Raw genomic sequence first — 23,098 nt, forward strand, 5'->3', positions numbered from 1 at the left:
ATCTAAAAAATCATGGCATTGTGAACAAATGTGCTGCTGTCACTAACCTGTCCTGCTGCAAACTGGGTACCGCAGTAGCAAGATGTGAATGTCAGTGAGGACCTATTGAGCTGTTCTGACTTCCTGTTTCCTTTGACAGTATTCAGTCCTACAGTCCCATGTTGCTGCCCTGAAGGCTCGCTATGAAGAGCGTATTAGGGAGCTGGAGAAGGGTTCTGTACCAGAAAATCAGGAGAGATCTCCGCCTGCAGACTCTACAGAGGAGGTGAGCTGGTCCAACCAGGGTGGTCTGGTTTACCCTCATCAGAGAAGTTATCTCTACTCCATGTCTACCCTGAACTATTTCCCTAGGTAGGGGGAGAGTTATTTATTAAACACATTGGCAGTGCCTTATTCTTTGGGGGAAGCATACCCAGAGGACAAGGTTGGTTCCTGTGTAGAGTACTACTCCTATCAGGGGCCTTGGAGGGAAAGATGCAGTGTGACTCCTGGTATGAAGTCCTGACCCCTCAATACAAATTACAACTTTTAGATTCATAGATACTAAGGTCAGAAGGGACCATTATGATCATCTAGTCCGACCTCCTGCACAACACAGGCCACAGAATCTCACCCACCCTCTCCTGCAAAAAACCTCTCACCTATGTCTGAACTATTGAAGTCCTCAGATCGTGATTTAAAGACTTCAAGCAGCAGAGAATCCTCCAGCAAGTGACCCGTGCCCCATGCTACAGAGGAAGGCGAAAAACTTCCAGGGCTTCTTCCAATCTGCCCTGGAGGAAAATTCCTTCCCAACCCTAAATATGGCGATCAGCTAAACCCTGAGCATATTGGCAAGATTCACCAGCCAGATACCCAGAAAAGAATTTTCTGTACTTCTTAAAGAATGAAAATCCTGGTAGCCACCTCCAGCTCTGGAGTAATGTACCATTTGCACGACAGTCTCCAGCTCTTGCATGCCTAATGTGAAAAGTACAGGCTCGTAAAACAGAATTGTGGCCCCTCTTGGCCTGACTGTTTGGCTGTAGAGAAGCCTACGATGTTGGTTTGGTGACCCATTCTTTCTTACATGTTCAAAATGACGCAGATATCATATTTATATGCTCCTCTTCGTTATTCTCAGGTGAAAAAGATCATGAATGGGGTATTTCAGACTTTGAGGGGTGAATTTGAGCTGGAGGAGTCGTACAGTGGCAGAGCGGTTCTCGGTGTTGTCATGAACACCATCAAGGTACAGTACTGATGGGATACAAACCAGCAATGGTGAGAATGAGTCTTGGGCCAAAAGAACACATACCTCTAGCCTGGGTCTGGAATAGTGTGAAGCTGTGGTTAATAACCATGATAAAAAGGTACTATAAAATAATGGGAGGAGATGCAACAGTGAGGGACAGTAAAATATGGGAACCTCTTCTCCCAGAGAAACTAGGACAATGCACCTGATATGCTCAACATTCTTGTTGAGCTTTCACAAGGCAGTAGGGGATAGGCTAAATAAGACAAGGATGGTTTAATTTGATTTACTATTAGGGGAAACTGAGCACGAGAACTTGGAGTATTTCTTTTAGAGGTAAAAATTACCAAGTGCAGCAATGCAAGCTGTCACTGTGGTACCGGAGGAAGTGGATCAGTCAGAATATGGGCATTGGAGGTGGGTACCTAGCTCAGAGGACTGAGTTCATGTTGGCTTTTTGCTGACTTGAATCTAAGAAGTTTGCTCTTGCCCTTCCCAATGTACTTTAGAAAGTACACATGGCACTTTTTCAAAACCCAGTTGCCTGCTGTACCCACTCTTCCCTCTCAGATCAACTTGAGAGAAAACAGTTTTCGGTAGAAATTAGACTTTGTCTCTGCCCAGAATCCCCACACACAACAGCCTCAGGATTGTCAGGTTAGGTTTGGGACTGCAATAGAACTTTTACACAGCCAGAAGTGAACTGGACAAGTACTTCCTGGGTTGGCACTTGGGGGTAGGGGAAGCAAGAGTTTGGAGCTGAGAGCATCCAGGATGAGATGTGACCTTTGACCTTCCGGACACGACTCAGTCCTGAATATGTCAACAGGTGGGATGCTTAGTATTGGCCTGCGTAGTGGGAGTTGAGTGGAGAAAACATCTCCACTCAGTGGCTGCTTTGTTGGGAGGCTCAGCAGAGAGGGTAAAGTGGGAAGTCTCATCTCCCAGAGTGCACTCCCTGGGTTGGTTTCAAGCCCCACTGGCTGGGGGAAGGAAGAAGGACTGCACGGCTGCAGCCTGAGCTGTGTAACTGGACACCGTTGCCTAGTGGCTAGAAACCAGGAGTTAAGAAACGAGTGTTTAATTTCATCTCCCCTTGCTTCCAAGAACAGACAGTGACTTGCTGTGTTCCGCCCAGCCTTGGTTGTCCCATTTGCAGGTAATGCATTGCCTGCTTGCCTCTTTGGGGATTAGGGCTGCCTGATGCTTGTCTAATCTTCACTTCAATCTTCTAAGAGTTCAAGTGCAGTAGCATTTCTACCTTAGATAATTGCCTTCTGCAAGAGTGCAGGACTGATCTGAAAATGCCTCAGAGGCCCAGCTAATACATGCACCACTCACGTGCACCTGGCTGGATGATCTTGTTCCACATTAAAGCATCAAGAAACTTTACCTCCTTCAGTGGATGAGCAGCTGTTACAAACAGTCATGGTGGTTTGTATCTCTAGTGATTAACACTCCCTTGCCTTTTCCTTTTCCTTTGTTTTCCAGACTGTAACTCTGCAGCTGCTCAACAGACAACAGGAGAGGCAAGAGAGCAACAGTGACGAGGAGGAGGAGCCTAGAACTGGAGAGAGGAAATGGGAAAGTCCACCAAAAGCAAAGGAGGACCATAAAGGTGCTGTCCAGTATGGGCCTGCACCAAGCACTGTGTGTCCAACTAAACCAGCTGGTGAGTGTGCTGGTATTGCTACACCTCCCAGATCTCCTGAGGAAGGGCAGAGGACCCAGAACACTACTGCATCAGAAGTGAAGATGATCCAGGAGATGCATGAAGAGCATACCTTCTCTGAATCGGTTCAGCCAGTAAAGCCCAGCCAAGGGCTGGTGGATCCTGAGGAGGATGCAGACTCTGTACTGGCTGAGCAAAGGCAGGCAAGTGCTCCCAGTGGGATAGCTCAGCATGAAGGCAGCTCACAAAAAGTAGCATATGTTCAGGCAGAAACTCCAGAGCCCTCTATTCTAGACACAAAGCTGGAAGCAATGGAAGAGGTCATGCCTTCGGAAACCCCAGCTACAGAGCACAAGGCAGAGGAGCCAGCAGGAGGACTGGAACCCCTGCCTCTGAAAAGTGCAGAGGAGGGGAGTTGTCTGGGAATTCCAGATGCACCCAGCTCTGAAATGGGTACTAGCATTTCTGACTTAACATCTGAGATGGCAGAGAAGGATCCAGCCACCAACCACAAAACTACAGAACCCCAAGGACTGGCACCTAGCCCCAAGCATAAGGATTCCAGGTTAGTGGTGATTGACGAGTTCTGTGGCTACCGTAGCTCCTTTCTCAGTTTCCCACTGTTGTGCAGTTGCCCTGCCACTGGTGGTGGGCTAGTGTGTCCTAAACATCGGGCAGCTGGTGCTTTTATCCCATTGGTGCAGGGCAGTGTGCTAGGTTGGGCTGGCCAGCCAGCTAGGTACTTGTTCAGAGCAAATGTAAACAATGGTGGCTAAAATACTAGGAGCTGCAGGTGTCCAATCTAAACTAGTGCTGTCTCCAGGGGAGAAACTGAAAAGTGCTAGTATGGCTGAGACCTACGGCGTAGGTGATTGCAGTGCTGCACTACAAACTGAGCAGTCAGTCAGACAATGGTCATTGTCCCTTGTTTCTAGCTGAATCAGTGATTCCATTGCAAAGCTGTTATCAACAGCTAGCTATTGTGAAGTTCCACTCCGGGCGGCCTAGAGGGGACTTCTGTTACTTTACTGTATAAGCCCCAACTAGCTTCACACATCCGTGAGTAGCCTGTTACTGCTATACAAACCTGAGTGGTGGGACTAGAGCTTACTCCTAAAGTGCAGGCAAATTGCTCTTGGCTTCCTTTCCCACATTGAGAATTAGATTCTTTTAATTCTCTGTCCTTTTCTAGTCTTGCTGAGAACGACGATGACTTATTTAAAGTTGCAACCCATAAACCACTAAAGCCTGGAGTTCCACCTGAAGAGGAGGATGAGGAAGAAGTGGTAAGAACTTGGGGTGTGATTCACAAAGTAACTTAGGTGCCTAACTCTGGAGTTCAGGTTTCTATACGCAGCACTGCTGCAGTCCACAAAACTAGATCCCTGCACCCCGACCCAAACCCAGTTGGACGGGACTACAAGTGTCGGGTTTGGGATGGATGTAAAAACAGCTGGACTCTCTCAGGGTTGGATTGTGAAGGCTCCCCTCCTCCTGCCCATGGGGTTGGGTAATGGCAGCTGCATGCCCTAATCCTGCCATCCTTCACCACCTCATTGCACTGTGTGCATTGCAGTATGGAGTGTGCCAAAGAGTCGCAGCGCGCTCTGCAGCAGAGCGCAGCAGACGGAAGGATCAAGGCATGCAGCTGCTGCCATGCCAACCATAGGGGCAGGAGGCACTGCAGCTGCAACAACAGTTTAGGTTTGAGGGGAAATGTCGGGACTGGATTGAAATGGGATTGGATTCAGGGGGGAGGTCTAGCTCCGTGGTTTGAACCATTGGCCTGCTAAACCCAGGGTTGTGAGCTCAATCCTTGAGGGGGCCATTTAGGGATCTGGGGCAAAAATTGGGGGTTGGTCCTCCTTTGAGCAGGGGATTGAACTAGATGACCTCTTGAGATCCCTTCCAACCCTGGTATTCTATGATTCTAAGAAAACAGCTCGACCCTTGGGGGCTCCAGTCAGGTTGGGTCCAGGTTGAGCCTAAAAGTTAAGGGAAACTTCTGCTTGGCTGTCACCTAACATTGTAGGTGCCTAACCTTCCACTGGAAACGTTCCCTAAACACCTGAGTTCTAGATCCTGGGGTATGCGCACTGCTGCCTCCCTCTAGGCATTCAAGTGCCTGTCTATCACCTAAGCCTGAGGGCGCTTTGCGAACCGGGGAAGACAGGTGTTCCGGTAGGCATGCTGGGAGGCTGCCTGCTGGATTAGGTCTCATACAAAATCCAGGAGGAGGAGGTGGTGGTGGTGCTCAGTGCTTAGAGAATTGCCTGGGGTGTGTGGGAGACCCAAGTTGAATTCCCATGCCCCTCTATGCTGTGGGGGAGAAAGCACTGGAACAGGGATCTCTTACCTCTCAGGAGAAGACTCTAACCACAGAGCTAGGGTAGTATGATGTGGGACTCCCTCAGTCTCTCCTGTAGAAGCTATTCCACTGTGGATAACTAATGACGGAGTGGCAGGAGCTGGGGGACTGGAATTGAATATCCTACCTCCCAGGTGGATGTTCTGACTGCTGGGCCATGGAGTCATTCCCACTCTCTCTGGCCCAATGACTATTTTAAATATTTGTTCCACTGGCTGGGGATAATCATCCCCGGGGGGGGGCCGGGGGCGGGGAGTGTGGTCTGGTGATTAGAGACCCAGCCTGGGAGGTAGGAGGCCCTGGGTCCAGTTCCCCGGCTCCGATCACTTTTTTCATTAGTTATCCACAGTGCAACAGCTTCAGCAGGAGAGAGAGGGAGCCTCAGATTGGAATATCCCAGACCCTAGTGGTTACAGCACTATCCCGGGATGTGGGTGATGCAGGTTCAATTTCCACCCCCTGCCTGTAGGGGAAAGGTCCCTGTTCAAATCTCTTCTCCCCTTGGGCAGGGAGAAGGGAAGTGAACCTGGGTCTCCATCTGGCCAAAAATGTGCCAACCCCTGCTGTACGGAGACTGAACTCTAATAATCTCACCCTGCTTTCCATTTGGGCTTTCAGAGCATGAAAGGGCACCCTCCCCCAACCCCACTCTTTGGGGATGATGACGATGATGATGACCTGGACTGGCTGGGATGAATAGCTGGAAGATGATTTGGGTGTGGCAAGCAAGCCTGTGAGCTTCCCCTTTGGGCACATGGCCTCTTCTCAAGTGTATTTTGGACTGACCAGCTGCATTTCCTTGGGATGTAAATGGAACAGGCTTGGGACTCTCCAAGCTCCCAAGGTTGCAAGTTAACCGGGGCTGTAAGCAAGTGACAGCACTGCTGGGCAGTTGGACCCAATCTCACTGGCCTGATCACTAGCCCGGTTTATGGGCAAGTTTAAGCAGCCAGCCACTCGTCCTGCATGTTCCTGTCACTGTCCTTTTGTGCAGCAGATACAGTGACGAAAACAGGGCAGAGAAAATTGCTCCTCTCCCAGTACAATTGATACTAAACCAACAAATATGGAATTCCAAAGATCTGTGGGATGTCAGATTAACCCTTCACTAGAGACTCTTCTGGATCCACCTGTAGGGCTTCACATCCGGCCATCACAAACATGCTCACCAAGCAGTTAGATGCCAATTGAAAGTACATGGAGTAGGTTACTATGGAGACTTCTAATCCGAGTATTTCCCGCTCACGCACATGCCTTGTGGAAACTGAAGGAGTTGAGTTAACATAGGTGTTGAGTGTTGAACACTGAGCTGTATAAAGCAATCAGTGGTGCTCCCTGAGCCAAGGGGTACTCTGCAAAGACTGAATGCATCACAGCTCCATGGAGCTCTGACGGGCTGAGACCAGAGTGCCAGGAGAACGAATATTCTGTTAAATATGGACCTGCAGCTTCTAGTAAGTGCTTTAAAGACTCCTCTAGTGTTTCCCTTTGTGAGAATTTAAATCCCTTTACCCTCACTAAAATGAGTGACACTGAAGGGTTATAGTATGTTCATGTGTATCCAGTATGTTCTTAATGTGTGTGCCAGCACATCCTGAAAACTAATCCACAATCCCCTTTCAATGGAGGCAGCACGCTGGCTGAGTGTAGGGCCAAGGATGAGACTGAGATTGCCTTTCTCCTAGCCCCTCTACCTATTGTGAACCTTCATGCTTTTAGGGCTGAGCTGTCCCACTAGCCTGTCCAAACCACAGACGAAAAGCCTGCAGAAGAGGCAGCCTGTTGCTCACCAAGTGTACAGGTGCAGTGAAACAGAAAAATTTTCAGCTCCCATTGACCATTTAACTATGTGTGGCACTTGGCAGCAGTGCAGTTCTGATTATGATAAATATCTGCACAACAAAACTTTTTGCCTCCTACTCACTGCAAAGTCTGACTCCGTGAAACCACTGTGTCCCACAACCCCTGGCTGTTAGCACTCCCCACCAGTCCCACCAAAGGCACAGTCTGCTCACCATGCAGTCTGCTCACACCCCCATACGTACTTCTAACCTGCATCAGAGATGGACATACATGATGTGAATGATCATCTGAGGCTGCACTTTGCCATTGGCAATAGAAACCCCACAACAACAGCACTACAGACAACAAGATGTTAGTGGGTTCCCTGTCCAAACAGAGGACGGAGTTACTCTGGGCAGTCATTTGCCAATCTGCTGTGCCTTTTTTCTCTGCTGCTAAACGTGGCAGGATTGTAGTATAAACTAGAACCCCTTAGATTAAAGGGGCACTGTTAAATTATAGAGGAGAATGTATATATCTTAACTGGCTTATTCAGGACACCATAGGTTATTGGAACAGAATTTGTAAATCCAATTTTCATTCTTTGTGCTCTATTTACTTTTCACTCAGCTGTGAAGTTTCAATCTTATTTGTTCATTTTCTAGTCATCTCACTTCCAGGGTCTCTCCTGTACACAACCCTGCAGCATTTTGAGTTGCAAATATTGCACATGAGGGGAGGGAACAAATTGTTTTTAAAAACAAACACTTCCACTTAAATTATAATAGCATAATGGAAACTGTTTAGATCTGTTCTAGGTTCTGTGAACACTTTTTTTACAAAAATACCTGAGCAAAATTTGCAAGTGTTCCTTTAAATATAGAATAACTTATTTTAATTCAGGCAGTGGCGAGTACAAACTTGATTGACAGCAGTGACTCAATACCCAAGGGCTGCTTTGCTTTAGTGAATAAAAATGGAATAAGTAGCCAAATTTAAATAAAAATATGAGGAGGACTAACTCCTATGAACCAGCCGATGTACTGAAGTGTAAACACTTGTTTTCACATAAGCCCTCTAGCTTGGGGTAGAGCACCTTGCTCTCAAGTAGAAGCTATCTAAAGTCAAAGTATGGAATAAATGTGTAAGAGCAAAGGGATTAACACATGTAAACGAGGTTTTCCAGAAGTCCCCTTCATTGTGATTGTCTCTCTGTATCTGTCCTTTAAATGTGATCTTTGGAATCAACATGTCTGTGGAAACTGTCCCCCACTGGAAACACCACTAACTATATAACAAATGCCATGTCTTTGTCTCCTATACAGATTTGATAAAACCTAAAAAAATAAAAGTGCAATTAAACAAATCTATTTCTGGATCATACTGTCTTTAATTCCTGCTTTTAATGTACATGTTTGCAAAGATCACCAAGCTTAGTTGTAAATCCAAACAACTCATTTTATTCATTCTTTGTCCAATTTCCATGAAATTCCTGTCCAAAAAGAGCAATGGGCTCCTGACAGGAGGCCTGTTGAGGTGATCCAGGGTTTTTAGGAGGCCTCTCCAGAAAGGTGAGTAGAGCCTGTACGATTAGCCCCAGAATCAGGAAGTGACTGAGTTGCTGCAACGTCCTTTGCAATTCCACAGAGCTCAGCATAATTGTTGCTCATCTTAACAGGCCAAGTGAATTCTTCCGTTGACTTTGCTGCTGCCTTTTGAGGGTGTGAATTAATTACACCAATGGGAAAAACTCCTTCCATGTTCAGAGCAAGTGTGTACGCTACAGTAACCATAGGCGCCAACTTCCTCTTTTCTCCCCAGGGGTTGGTGCCCCACACACACACACTCACTCCACCTCTTCCCCCAAGAGCCCACCCCCTTGTCGCCTCTTCTCTTCCCCGAGCATGCCCTGTCCCCACTCTTCCCTCACCCTCCCAGCACTTCTTGCATGCTGCAGAACAGCTGATCATGGAGGATGAGAGGCACTGGGAGGGAGGGGGGATTTAGCTGCCGGTGGGTGCTAAGCACTCGCTAATTTTTTTCCATCAGTGCTCCAGACCTGGATGGATTCAGCACCTATGACAGTAACATGGCTGCATCCCCGTAGCTGTGCCTCTGTGGTGTAGACATAACCTCAGGCTTATAGATCACAAGACCAGTTAGTCTCTAAGGTGCCACAAGTACTCCTTTTCTTTTTGTAAAAAGAAAAGGAGTACTTGTGGCACCTTAGAGACTAACAAATTTATTAGAGCATAAGCTTTCGTGAGCTACAGCTCACTTCATCGGATGCATTTGGTGGAAAAAACAGAGGAGAGATTTATATACACACACACACACACACAGAACATGAAACAATGGGTTTATCATACACACTGTAAGGAGAGTGATCACTTAAGATAAGCCATCACCAACAACAGGGGGGGGAAGGAGGAAAACCTTTCATGGTGACAAGCAGGTAGGCTAATTCCAGCAGTTAACAAGAATATCAGAGGAACAGTGGGGGGTGGGGGGGGAGGGAGAAATACCATGGGGAAATAGTTTTACTTTGTGTAATGACTCATCCATTCCCAGTCTCTATTCAAGCCTAAGTTAATTGTATCCAGTTTGCAAATTAATTCCAATTCAGCAGTCTCTCGTTGGAGTCTGTTTTTGAAGCTTTTTTGTTGAAGGATAGCCACTCTTAGGTCTGTGATCGAGTGACCAGAGAGATTGAAGTGTTCTCCAACTGGTTTTTGAATGTTATAATTCTTGACGTCTGATTTGTGTCCATTCATTCTTTTACGTAGAGACTGTCCAGTTTGGCCAATGTACATGGCAGAGGGGCATTGCTGGCACATGATGGCATATATCACATTGGTAGATGCGCAGGTGAACGAGCCTCTGATAGTGTGGCTGATGTGATTAGGCCCTATGATGGTATCCCCTGAATAGATATGTGGACAGAGTTGGCAACGGGCTTTGTTGCAAGGATAGGTTCCTGGGTTAGTGGTTCTGTTGTGTGGTGTGTGGTTGCTGGTGAGTATTTGCTTCAGATTGGGGGGCTGTCTGTAAGCAAGGACTGGTCTGTCTCCCAAGATCTGTGAGAGTGATGGCTCGTCCTTCAGGATAGGTTGTAGATCCTTGATGATGCGTTGGAGAGGTTTTAGTTGGGGGCTGAAGGTGATGGCTAGTGGCGTTCTGTTGTTTTCTTTGTTGGGCCTGTCCTGTAGTAGGTGACTTCTGGGTACTCTTCTGGCTCTGTCAATCTGTTTCTTCACTTCAGCAGGTGGGTATTGTAGTTGTAGGAATGCATGATAGAGATCTTGTAGGTGTTTGTCTCTGTCTGAGGGGTTGGAGCAAATGCGGTTATATCGTAGCGCTTGGCTGTAGACAATGGATCGAGTGGTATGATCTGGATGAAAGCTAGAGGCATGTAGGTAGGAATAGCGGTCAGTAGGTTTCCGATATAGGGTGGTGTTTATGTGACCATCGCTTATTAGCACCGTAGTGTCCAGGAAGTGGATTTCTTGTGTGGACTGGTCCAGGCTGAGGTTGATGGTGGGATGGAAATTGTTGAAATCATGGTGGAATTCCTCAAGAGCTTCTTTTCCATGGGTCCAGATGATGAAGATGTCATCAATGTAGCGCAAATAGAGTAGGGGCATTAGGGGACGAGAGCTGAGGAAGCGTTGTTCTAAGTCAGCCATAAAAATGTTGGCATACTGTGGGGCCATGCGGGTACCCATCGCAGTGCCGCTGATTTGAAGGTATACATTGTCACCAAATGTGAAATAGTTATGGGTCAGGACAAAGTCACAAAGTTCTGCCACCAGGTTAGCCGTGACAGTATCGGGGATACTGTTCCTGACGGCTTGTAGTCCATCTTTGTGTGGAATGTTGGTGTAGAGGCTTCTACATCCATAGTGGCTAGGATGGTGTTTTTAGGAAGATCACCAATGGACTGTAGTTTCCTCAGGAAATCGGTGGTGTCTCGAAGATAGCTGGGAGTGCTGGTAACGAAGGGCCTGAGGAGGGAGTCTACATAGCCAGACAATCCTGCTGCCAGGGTGCCAATGCCTGAGATGATGGTCTGATTTCCAGTATAACAGACCATAGACCTGCCCTTAAATAATTCCTGTTTGAACCTTGGTATGTTTCTTAAAAACCACCTAGTCTTGATTTTAAAACTGCCAGTGTTGGAGAAACCACCACAGCCCTTGGTAAATCACTCCAATGGCTTAATTACCCTCCCTTTTACAAATACTATGCCTTATTTCCAGTCTGAATTAATCCAGCTTCAACATCAACTTTGTCTGCCAGATCAAAGAACACATCACATTTTTGTTCCCTATGTAGGTACTTGCAGAATGTGATCAAGTCACCACTTAGCTTTTTTGTTGTTAGAACTCATTGAGTCTGACATGTTTTCTAATCCCTTAATCATTCTCACAGCTATTCTCTGAACCTTTCCAATGTTATCAAATTGCAGACAGCAGAACTGACCACAGTATTCCAATAGTTGTCACAGAAATACTAGAACCTCCCTTTGCTATCTGAGATTCCAGTGTCTCAGGGGGAGCTTATGTTCCACCATGACTCCCAAATCTGTTTGTTACTGTTTCCCAGGAGAGTCCCCCACCCTGTTGCTATGACCTGCATTCGTCATTTCTAGCACCTAGCTATTGTAAGACACCAGCATTCCTGTGCTACTAAAGCATAGCTGGTGGAAAGAAGTTCTCCAGCTGCGTGTGCTGCTCACCCAGCTGTGAGCTGTATAGATGGTGCAGTTTCTCCAGTTGGCTGCTGTGCCGTGTATGTGAAGCTCTTTTTACCCAGGCCCCCTAATTAGAATAACAGAGAGATTCCAAAATCCAGCTGCTTTGCCAGGGCCCCTGAGAGAGTTGAACTCTTAGCTCCTGGTTTCCAAGGCCAAAGCATGAGCTCCAGAGTCAGGTGGAAAACTCTACTACACGTGTGGGGCATGTCCTTATGTGTGAGATGGTGGCCACAGTGACAAGGGCAGTGTGTAATACCCCAAAATGAGTGCTGGAGCATGCCCAAGACTTTTCTGCAGTAGCGGAGAAGTTTTTGTCTTGTGCTAAATGGCCAAGCGGTTACAGTGATGGACATAAACCCCCAGGGTGTGAAGCTATTGGGGAGCTGACACCCAGTTAAGCACCAGCAACTCACTGGAGACAAGGGAGTAACTCCTGAGTACCCTGAGAACTGTCACAGCCCCATATAACCAAAGCTCTTTTCACCCACCCCCTCCCATTATTGCCAAGGTGACATTAGAAGAGGAAAATGATTCCAAGAACCAGTGACTTTGGCAAGATTTGGCCTCACACCCCCTGACTTATGAGACTAGTGTGCTAAGCCCTGAGTGTCAAACCTATCTGCCACAAGTGTGTGTTATGATCTTTACACATGAGACGGTGGCTTTAGAGCCCAGGGAAGCGTGTTACTACTGAAAGCGAGAGTGCAGGAGCATGCCAAAGAGCATTCTGTTGGAATGGAGAAGGCTCCCTTTAGTGTTCACCACCTTTAGCACTAGGCCATTCTGTTTACTCAAGTCCCAGTGGACATGTGCCTCTGTTGGTTCAAGGCCACTTCTGACTGCCCTGTATAGGGTTGTTGCTGCTTCCTTTTTAACAATTTGTACAAGAATTCTTCACAATACTGCTTCCCTTTAACACAGACCCTTCCCCCAGAAACACCATCACCCTCACGGGATAACCTCTCTCCCTAGAAACTGCTGATTTCAAGGCCCCTGGGAGCTTTGAACTTTTGACCACTGCTTTGTAAGATTAATGCACCAACCTCCTAAGCTACAGAGTCAGGCCTGGTGTTAGGCTCTCATATGTGACATAAGTGACATTGTGCCTGCAATGGTCTCATGAGGATGGACACAAATAGAGCTGGGTCAGAGACATCCCACGAAGTTGTTGTTTTGCTGCGAGAACCTTCATGGAGTCAAGCAGGATGGCCAAAGTTACAGTGTTCGCCTTAAGTTCCAATAGGCACATGTCTATGTACAACTACATGGGAGAAGAGATGTTGCATCTGAGTTTGACTTGTAACTGTCCTATGAATCTGCTCTACATCCCATCACATAGGACTGTGGACTTAAAAATCCACATCGCTGGAGTCCATCAAAGAAGGAAGCCATATTAATTAAAGAAATAACCTGCTTTTGAGGAGAAGTGAAAGCAGCCAGATATATATAACAAAGGGAAGTTGATAGCAATGAACATAATAAACTAGAAGCTAGGAATTGTAGAAAATTGATAAATTAAGCAAAGAGAAATCTATGACTAGCAGAGTTAAGCACAAGAAGAGGGAGTTTTTAAAGAATGTTAGGAACAAAAAGAATCCTAATGATATTGGTCCATTACTAGATGGAAATGGCAGAATTATCAAAAATAATGAAAAAAAAAAGCAGACATGTTTTCAAACAAACAAAAAAAACTCTGGTTTCTCTTTTGGGGGGGGGGGAGGAGACAGATGATGAAGCCACACCCTATAACACTTTCCATTTCAGTAGTATCTCAGAAGGATGTTAAATAGCAACTGCTACTATTAGACATTTTTAAATCAGCAGATCCAGATAACTTGCATCCAAGAGTTTTAAAAGAGCTGGCTGATGAGCTCATTGGACCATAAATGCAGATTTTTCAATAAGCCTGGGAACACTGGGGATGTTTCAAAAGACTGGAAGAAAGCTCAGTCTAGGTAGGGAATGTCACCTGTTCAAAGGAGACAGACACCAGGATGTCCACTCTCCAAGGTCATGTCTACACAAGGGTGAAAAGGCAGGGGTTTTTAATCAAATTAGCTAATGACTCACAATAGTACTCAGCACTGCCTGCAGAGGTAGTTAAAGGGGTGGTTCAAAACCAGGTTAGCACATTGACTATAAAAATAAAAGCCCAAGCCTAAAGGTGGGGATGAAAAATCCCAGGAGGGGCAGGGCTTGACACCATCTGGGCATCTCCTGAAAGGAAAGTCCTGACAGCCCTGGAGGAGACAATTTAGCAGACAGCCTCTGCTGGTGATCAGGACTCTAATTAGCTATTGCTATTCATTAAGTTGCTGCCCTGTTTTTTAACTATTGACACAATGAGCTCCTAGGGCCAGTGCCTGGTGTTGCTGTGTGCTGACTCAGCATGCTAGAAAGCAATAGCTGAGGAAAGACCTGTACTGGTAAAATGCCTCTTGCTCCGCCTTTGGAACAGGACCCAAATTGGACCAAATGTCCTTGGAGGGAGGCACATTCCAGCAATTCCAAAGCAGGAAGGGATATGTACTCCTTGTTGTTAAGTGGGACTGGAGACACAGTTACCAGGGGTGTGGGAAACAACTCCTTCCAGCCAGGGGTCTCTAACCACACCAGGGATTTGATTACATTTGTTTGGTCAGCACTTTCCTCTTGAGGCCTGCTGGACCATGGGCTGCTCCCATCCCCAGGAGTCAGGGCAGACTGTGGCCCCTGCTAAGGGGGGGAGGCACCAAACATGCCAGCTCCTGCTCTTAACAGATCATCAATTAGTGATTAAAGTTCAGCCAGGGTGTGGCCTGGCTAAACCGGTAACCAGCCATTCTCGTTCCCAGCCTTTATCTCAATGCAAACAGTGCCCTACAGCGTGGCCCTCACCAGGCCAAGTGCCTGCATGTTACTCAGTGACTACGGCCAAGAGGTTGAAGGCTACAAAAGCAGACTGCTCCTGCTGGGCTCAGAAAGCACCTTGCGCCTCCAGGCAGGTCTCGCCATTGCAGGGCACCGCTGGCTCCCCAGGGCTGTGGCCAGCACAGTTGGGTCACAGCAAGGAGCTGAGGCAGCCACACCATTCCTGCTCCCGCTGCATGTGTTGGCTTTGGCTCGCCTCAGGGACTTCGCGCTCTCTGCAGTGGCAAAGCCACAGGCCAGGAGCTGCCTCAGGGCAAGATCCGAGGACCCAGACAGCCAGGACTCTCTTACAGGCTGATTTCATCCCTGGGAGCAACTTTCCTCAGCACCCAACTCCTCTGGGGCGGGAGCCAAGGCCAGTCCAGCTCCTGCTACCCTGGGGATGGGCCCTCAGTAACGGCCTGAGCCAGCAAGCTCAGTTGGAGCCCTGCTACTTCCCCAGGACAGGTCCAAGGCAGCAGCTCCCACCCCAGCTGAGGCCTCATGGCACTGGCTCCGGCTGACGTCCTGCTGGACGCGTGTGCCAGGGAATGCGGGATTTGCTACGAGGCCTACAAAGCAGCTTCCAAGTGGCGGGTGCCCAAGCTGCTGCTGTGCCACCACTCGCTGTGCCTCGCCTGCCTCAGGAAGCTGGTCTGCCAGGCCCGGGCCATCTCCTTTGTGGTCTGCCCCTTCTGCCGCACGGTGACCCTGGTGCCCGAGCAGGGGCTGCAGGCCCTGCAGAACGACGAGGACCTTCTGCGGGAGGCGTCAGCCCTGGGCAGCCCCAGGGTCCTGGCAGGGGCCAGCTCGGCCCCAGGGGAGGAGGAGCGGGAGGAGGCAGCCCCCAGCGCCTTGGAGTACTCCACAAGCAACTCCTCTCTCTCCCTGGATGTGGAGTTTAACTACGTGACCTATTCGTCCATCTTCACCATAAGCAGCGTGGTCTCCCCATATGGCTTGGTGGTGCCAGGCAGCCCCAGGGCCTGGAGCGGTCTCCGTGTGCAGGAGGTGCAGAACACCTTCTTGGTGGGGCTCCCAGGCCCAGCGGCACCCGCGGATGCTCAACCACCCATCTCCTCGATGGAGAATCTGCACCTGTGCTTCGCCATGGGCATCCTCATCATCTCCGTCTTCTTCCTGCTGGTCTTCCTGAAGTAGGCCAGGACCTGGGTGTGCAGCCGGAGGGGGCGGCTGGAACTGGCTCAGGACGTAACTGACCCAGTTGCTGTGGGGGCACGGGGCCAGGCTGCTGATGGAGCAATGGGGAGAGGCCTTTTCAGATGGATCAGCTGAGCTCTGATCTGGGACCCCTGCAGGAGCCCAAACACGGCCGCCTCCACCCACAGCCTTGCTGAGCCATGTGCATGGTGTCCTTAGTGCTGGGGATGCAGGGTGGGCTGAGTGTGGGTGCCAGGGGAATCCCCTACAACTATCCAGCGCAAGCCCTAACATGAATATTTTTGTTATGAACAGAAGTGACAGGAGCTGGCCCGGGCTGTGTGTGTGGTGGGGTGCCAGGCATTGGGGGGCTCCCTGGGCCTGGAACAATCTGGCGAGGCTCCTCTGGTGGTCATTGAGAGCAAGGCAGTAAGAGTCTGTGGAAAGAGGAAATAAAGGAAGCTTCCCACTCCCCCCCCACCCCGGTGTGCTGGGTCTCTGTGAGCGCCACGTGGGGCGGAACAGGACCCACTTATGAGCCAAGGGAGTCCGGGCCCCTTCTGCAAACAGGGAAAGGGAACGTGGAACAGCAAAGCCTCCAGCCCAGCCAGAAAACTTCCACTACCAGGCCTGCAGCCTTGCCCTGGGCTTCACCTTCAGGCTGCAGTGTCCCTACAATGGGCTTATCCCTCCTCCCTCTCCGCTTTCGGATAACCCTCAAGGGAAGGCCCTGCCTGCAGCTGCTGGGACAGAGCGCTTCTAGAGGACCCTGCGTGTGGGAGGGAGATGGGGGCCTGCCGGCCACAGGAGGATCACAAGCGCAGCCCCCTACTCCCTGCAGTAGTACCAATCTTGCTAGCAGCCAAAGGGGGCAGCTCAGTAGTGTGGCTCCCAAGGGTGGGGGGGTCTGCTGTGCTGGGAAAGGCACAGTGCTCCTGCAGCAGGACAGCCAGGCCTTGGGTAGAACTGCCCCCCTTGTCCCACCGTGGGGGTCGTCGGGGGGAGGGGTAGCTCAGTGGTTTGAACATTGGCCTGCTAAAACGAGGGTTGTGAGTTCAATCCTTGAGGGGGCCATTTAGGGATCTGTGGCAAAAACTGGGGTCCTGCTTTGAGGAGGGGGTTGGACTAGATGATCTCCTGAGGTCCCTTCCAACCCTGATAGTCTATGATTCTGTCAGGCCTGGTGGACAAGGGGGCTCTGTGCTGGCTCAGGAGGGCCCGTGGAGTGGGGTGAAGAGACACAGTGGTCCTGCTCCTGCAGCCAGGCTGAGGCAGGAGGCCGGGAGATTTGGTCATTGTGGGCAATGGGAGTTAGGCACCTGGAATGCTTTGAGGATCTGGCCCAGCTACTTGGGGAGGAGTTCTATCGCTATGTGGAGAGAGGACAAGTATGTCTTGTACTGAGGAGCCTGCGGCTTTCCTGCCTTTCAGGCTCGGAGCACAGAGCCCCCTGCTAGCTCTTTCTCCGACCAGGGTGACCTGCCATGCTCTCGTTCCTAGGACTGGTTGGTGGTTCATTTAATTTTCTGTGCAGTGCAACTTCAACGTCATTCGTCTTTTGTTGGTCCTTCACATGCAGAGCGTACAGTTTGCTGGGAATGTGAATGATAACCTCCCCCCCCCCCCCCAGGAGAAACAAAAGGGAAATGCATGAACTACAGCGGTGTGTCTGGATTCCTGCTAGCAACCAGCAGACATGGCTTAGCTGTAAAGTCAGCCCATTGACACAGAACTATACATAAGCCTACTGCAGCTCTGGCATATGGAGCAGAGAACACAGTAACATCATGGATTACAGGTTTCAGAGGAGCAGCCGTGTTAGTCTGTATCCGCAAAAAGAAAAGGAGGACTTGTGGCACCTTAGAGATTAACAAATTTATTTGAGCATAAGCTTTCATGAGCTACAGCTCACTTCATCGGATGCATCAAATAAATTCATTAGGCTCTAAGGTGCCACAAATACTCCTTATCAGGATTACAGCTACTAGTCAAGGAGAGTGTCGGCTATCTGTTTTAGGCAGTAGGCTGAGAACTGGGAGAAGTATGAGCTCTCTGTGCAAGTCTCTTACCCCGGCTGTAAAATGGGAACAACCTACCAGCCTTTGGGAAATCATTCAGCACCCCAGCCCTAAGGGTTTGTTCACACATGGTGCTCCGAGGAAAAGCAGTGCCTCAATAACTCTGTGGGTTAAGATAGCAGAAGAATCTAAGATTCCAGAAGCAGGGCCTTGTTCCCACTGTGGGTTAAGATAAACACAAGCAAGGCCCTTTGATTCTTGACTAGGCATGTTCAGGGAGTGACTCAGAAACGGTTAAGTGCCCTGTGCCAAGTATCAGGGACATGCATCCAAAACTTTAAAGCTGAGCAGACATAGTGCTCATCTTTTGGAAATGCCTGAACAGATCACCAAGTTTAAAAATTAAACTACTACTAACCTTCCCCTGTACTCCCTCCCCATTCTGATTGCCTGCCTTGCAAGACGAGGTCTCACTCTCTTGCTTGAATTTGTAGACTTTTCCTCAATACGTTTTTGTAGTTTTGGGTGCAGTTTCCTAGGGATGTGAGAACCGTTATAGCTAACCTACCTTATGTTAGAGCAGGGATGGGCAAACTTTTTGGCAAGAGGACCACATCTGGCTATAGCAATTGTATGGCAGGCCATGAATGCTCATGAAATTGGGGTTGGGGTATGCCAGAGGGTGAGGGCTCTGGGTGGGGGTGCGGGCTCTGGGGTGGGGCCAGAAATGAGGAGTTCAGGGTGTGGGAGGGGGCTCATGGCTGGGGCAGGGAGGGTGGGGTGCGAGGGGGGATGAGGGCTCCAGCTGGGGGTGCAGGGTTTAGGGTGTAGGAGGGTGCTCTGGGCTGGATCTGAGGGGTTTGGAGGGCGGTAGGGGGATCAGGGCTGGGACAGGGGCTTGGGGCACGGGGGCATGGCTCAGGGGTGCAGGCTCAGGGCAATGCTTACCTCAAGTGGCTCCCGAAGGCAGCAGCATATTCCCCCTCCTGCTCCTACACTGAGGCGCGGCCAAGCGTCTCTGCTGCACGCTGCCCTGTCTGCAGGTGCCGCCCCTGCAGCTCCCATTGGCCGCTCCCCAGCAGGAGCTCAAGGGGTGGATTAAAATGGATCACCTCAAATTTTTCATAGCACCGTGGTGGAGAGAATGTTTTGCATTGTCAAGCATGGAGCAGCCCTATGGCAATTCCATACATGGCAGTGACATAAGGAAAGTGTTCACTTATTTTGTCTGTAATACAGTAAATGTTTTGTCCCTTCCAGAGAGAAGTTACTCGTATCATCTCCTACTTGTCCCCGATCTTCCTTTCCCACTAGTCCAGGCCCCTCTCCACCTGCACTTTGCTGTTGCAGAGGGTTTTTTTCTAATTGGACTTATTCCCCTTTTTTCCTGCTTTATCATGTGTTAATAGAGCCTGAAAGGGGGTTTGTTCGTGTGTTTAACTGCATCTCTTTCACCTTAGAACAATCAGGCATGTTTACTCTGCCCTGCTTTTGCAGGAGAACCCCAGGTGGGCTCAGGGAGGTTTGCTGGGAGAGCCAGCACATTCAGCAGAGACAAGGGTGCTGGATCTTTACCAAGGGTTCCTTTACCCCAACCATATGTTAGTCACTGACAGGCAATAAGTGGTAATGGAGAAGAGCCCAGTCCAAGAGTTTAAAAGCTGGGGGAAAAAATCCCTCCTTCTCTCCATAGTGCAGTTTTCTTACTCGGCTCCTGTGATTCTGTCATTTCCCCAGTGCCCAGCTCCGCACAGCATGATCCAGGCTTGCTCCACAATCATTCATGCTGTGAAAACCACGCCGAATTTAAACAAACAGAAAAGAAAAAGGGAAAATGTTGGGGAGAGGAAAATACAGGCACGAGGCCACTCTGCTCCAGAGCAGTTTTTTAAATAGCCTTTAATCTACCCTGCTGGCAGTGCCACCATCCATGCTGCTAGCTGGCTGAGTCCTGGTTACACAACCAGAGCCCAGCTAACGTGGGAATCCCACAGGGGATTTTACAAACATGTGAACGGAGCCAGGGCTTGAGATCACAGCAATTGGATCAAATTTCTTGAGAGCCCAATTCAGGCACAGACAGATTTTTGTAAGACATTAAAGGTGCCTAAAGGATGGAGGAATGTGCCTACAACACAGGCCCAGATGCACACAGGTATTTAGGCTCCTAGTGTCAGTTGATTTCAGTGCCCAGGCCCGGCTCTGCATCTGGCTGATAACAGGATCAGTGCTGATGTAATATCCTTAAAGTGGTTTGACTTAGTACTGCACAATGTCTTTATTAAAAAACTAGAACCATATAAAATCAACATACCCATTACATGGATTAAAAACTGGCTAACTGATAGGTTTCAAAATGTCATTGTAATGGGGAGTTGTCATCAAGTGAGCGTGTTTCTAGGAGGGTACCTCAAGGATCAGTTCTTAGCTGTACCCTATTTAACATCTTTATCAGTGACCTGAAATACAACATAACATCATCACTGATAAAGGTTGCAGACCACACGATAATTGGGGGAGTGGTAAATAATGAAGGGAACAGGTCACTGACACAGCGAGAGCTGGATTGCTTGCTTGGTAAACTGGGTTAAACAAACAATACACATGTAATACGGCTGTATGTAAACAACTAGGAACAAATGAAGGCCGTACTGACTGACTGGGATTTAATAATGGGCTCGTCAATCTAGCCGAGCAATGTATAACAATCCGATGGCTGGAAATTGAAGTTAGTCAAACTAAGACTGGAAATAAGGTGTACATTTTTGAGGGTAAAATAACCATTGGGACAATTTACCAGGAGTCCATTGCTGACAATTTGTAAATTGAGACTGGATGTTTTTCTAAAAGCTCTGCTCTAGACATTGGCTTGGGGCAGGTCTCTGGCCTGTGCTGTACAGGGGGTCAGACCAGATTATCACCAGGGTCCACACTGGCCTTGGAATCTCTGAATCTTTAATCTTTTAAATATATTTAAAAATCTGGCCCAGAGTCCCTTACTAGCCACCTTGGGCTCCTGGCCAACTTGCCATGAAGGGCTTATCTACATGAGAGATTTCAGAGTGATAGCCGTGTTAGTCTGTATCAGCAAAAACAACGACGAGTCATTGTGGCACCTTAGAGACTAACAAATTTAGTATTAGGGAAATTAAGTTTAGGTTTTGTAATTTTTTGTTGAAGAAGTGCGAATTTTAGGTCTGTTATTGAGTGACCAGAGAGACTGAAGTGTTCTCCTACTGGTTTTTGAATGTTATGATTCCTGATGTCAGATTTGTGTCCATTTATTCTTTTGCATACAGACTGTCTGGTTTGGCCAATGTACATGGCAGAGGCAAGGATCTACAACCTATCCTGAAAGACGATCCCTCACTCTCACAGACCTTGGGAAACAGACCAGTCCTTGCTTACAGACAGCCCCCCCAACCTGAAGCAAATACTCACCAGCAACTACACACCACACAACAAAAATACCAACCCAGGAATCAAACCCTGCTACAAACCCTGGTGCCAACTCTGTCCACATATCTATTCAAGGGACACCATCATAGGATCTAACCACATCAGCCACAACAACAAGGACTCATTCACCTGCACATCTACCAATGTGATATATGCCTTCAGGTGCCAGCAATGCCGTGTACATTGGCCAAACTGGACAGTCTCTACACAAAAGAATAAATGGATACAAATATGACATCAGGAATCATAACATTAAAAAACTAGTAGGAGAACACTTCAATCTCTCTGGTCACTCAATAACAGACCTAAAAGTGTCAATTCTTCAACAAAAAAACTTCAAAAACAGACTCCAACGTGAAGCTGAAGAACTGGAATTAATTTGCAAACTGGATACCATCAGATTAGGCCTGAATAGAGACTGGGAGTGGTTGGGTCATTACAAAACCTAAATTTAATTTCCCCAATATTAATTTCTCCCTACTGTTACTCACACCTTCTTCAGAGTAGCAGCCGTGTTAGTCTGTATTTGCAAAAGGAAAAGGAGTACTTGTGGTACCTTAGAGACTAACAAACTTATTTGAGCATAAGCTTTCGTAAGCTACAGCTCACTTCATCCAAATGCATCCGATGAAGTGAGCTGTAGCTCACGAAAGCTTATGCTCTAATAAATTTGTTAGTCTCTAAGGTGCCACAAGTACTCCTTTTCTTTTCACACCTTCTTGTCAACTGTCTGTAATGGGCCACTCTCTTATCACTTTAAAAGTTATTTTTCCTCCCTTGGTATCCTGCTGTTAATTGATTTAACTCGTTACAGTGGTAAAGCACTTGGTAAAGCAACCCCCCTTTCATGTATTTATACCTTCTCCTGTATTTTCACTCAATGCATCTGATCAAGTGGGTTTTAGCCCACAAAAGCTTATGCCCAAATAAATTTGTTTGTCTCTAAGGTGCCACAAGGACTTCTCTTTGTTTCTACATGAGAGAGTTTCCCTGGAGTTAATTGATTGCCCATTAACTCCAGGTAATTAACATGTTTGTAAGGGTGGGCAGGATTCTGTACCCTGGATAACATTTGGGGAGAGTCCACACCAGCTTTACAATAATTAATTAGCTGCAGTTAATGCCCCATCAGTTAACTCCAGGTAAAATTCTGCAGTGTGGATATACCCTTAGGGTACAACAGAATAGCCCCCCCACACACACACCTCCCCGCAGAGCTCCTGCCATGGGAGCTGCTCTGCTCCCTCTCTGCAGCTTCCTGCTCCTGTCCAGCCAAACAAGAGCTTTCCCAGAGTCCTGCTCCCTTTCAAGGGGTTCCCTAAATGCCTTGCACCCTTCTGGTCACCCCAGCTCTCCCCTCCTTTGTTGGGAGCTTGACCAGAGCTTCAGCTGGGCTATTCCCCGCCTCATTCTCTCATCTCCTGGTCCCCACAACTCACTGTGCTTCCCACACCACTCACTCTCCCCCATACCGAGGATCCTTCCTTCCCCCACCCTTGGGAGGATGGAGAAGGCAATACCCAGTCCCCATGAGGGCTAGGAACTTGGGCCAGGTGGGGGAACTCTAACAACAGGACTGCCTCCCTTCCTGAGAGACCTGCTTCAGTAGCCACTGAGACCAGTGGCCCACTCTGGGGCACCAATGGCAGCAGGTGGGCTTGTGGCAGTGGCCACTTGCTGCAACCTGGAATGTTGGGCCTTATGGCCCTAATTATCCCTGCCCTGCCTTGCCCTGCCCTGCCCTAAGTGCACCATGTGG

The 23,098-nt window shown here is 48.5% G+C and overlaps 1 protein-coding gene across 15 annotated transcripts in view; it reads left to right on the forward strand.

Annotated features, from left to right (window-relative positions):
• FKBP15 (FKBP prolyl isomerase family member 15) overlaps positions 1-8,426 on the forward strand; it is an 81,483-nt gene extending 73,057 nt beyond the window's left edge. For all 15 annotated transcript variants that reach the window (XM_043499135.1, XM_038374622.2, XM_038374621.2 and 12 more), the window contains 5 exons: positions 140-265; positions 1,124-1,231; positions 2,726-3,471; positions 4,099-4,192; positions 5,893-8,426. In XM_043499135.1, coding sequence (XP_043355070.1) covers positions 140-265; positions 1,124-1,231; positions 2,726-3,471; positions 4,099-4,192; positions 5,893-5,970 — 1,152 coding nt within the window. In that variant the 3' untranslated portion in view covers positions 5,971-8,426. The remainder of the gene's footprint in view (positions 1-139; positions 266-1,123; positions 1,232-2,725; positions 3,472-4,098; positions 4,193-5,892) is intronic.
• Positions 8,427-23,098: the final 14,672 nt, after the last annotated feature.

Source organism: Dermochelys coriacea, chromosome 16 (assembly GCF_009764565.3).
Source record: "Dermochelys coriacea isolate rDerCor1 chromosome 16, rDerCor1.pri.v4, whole genome shotgun sequence".
In the NCBI taxonomy this organism is placed as follows: Eukaryota; Metazoa; Chordata; order Testudines; family Dermochelyidae; genus Dermochelys; species Dermochelys coriacea.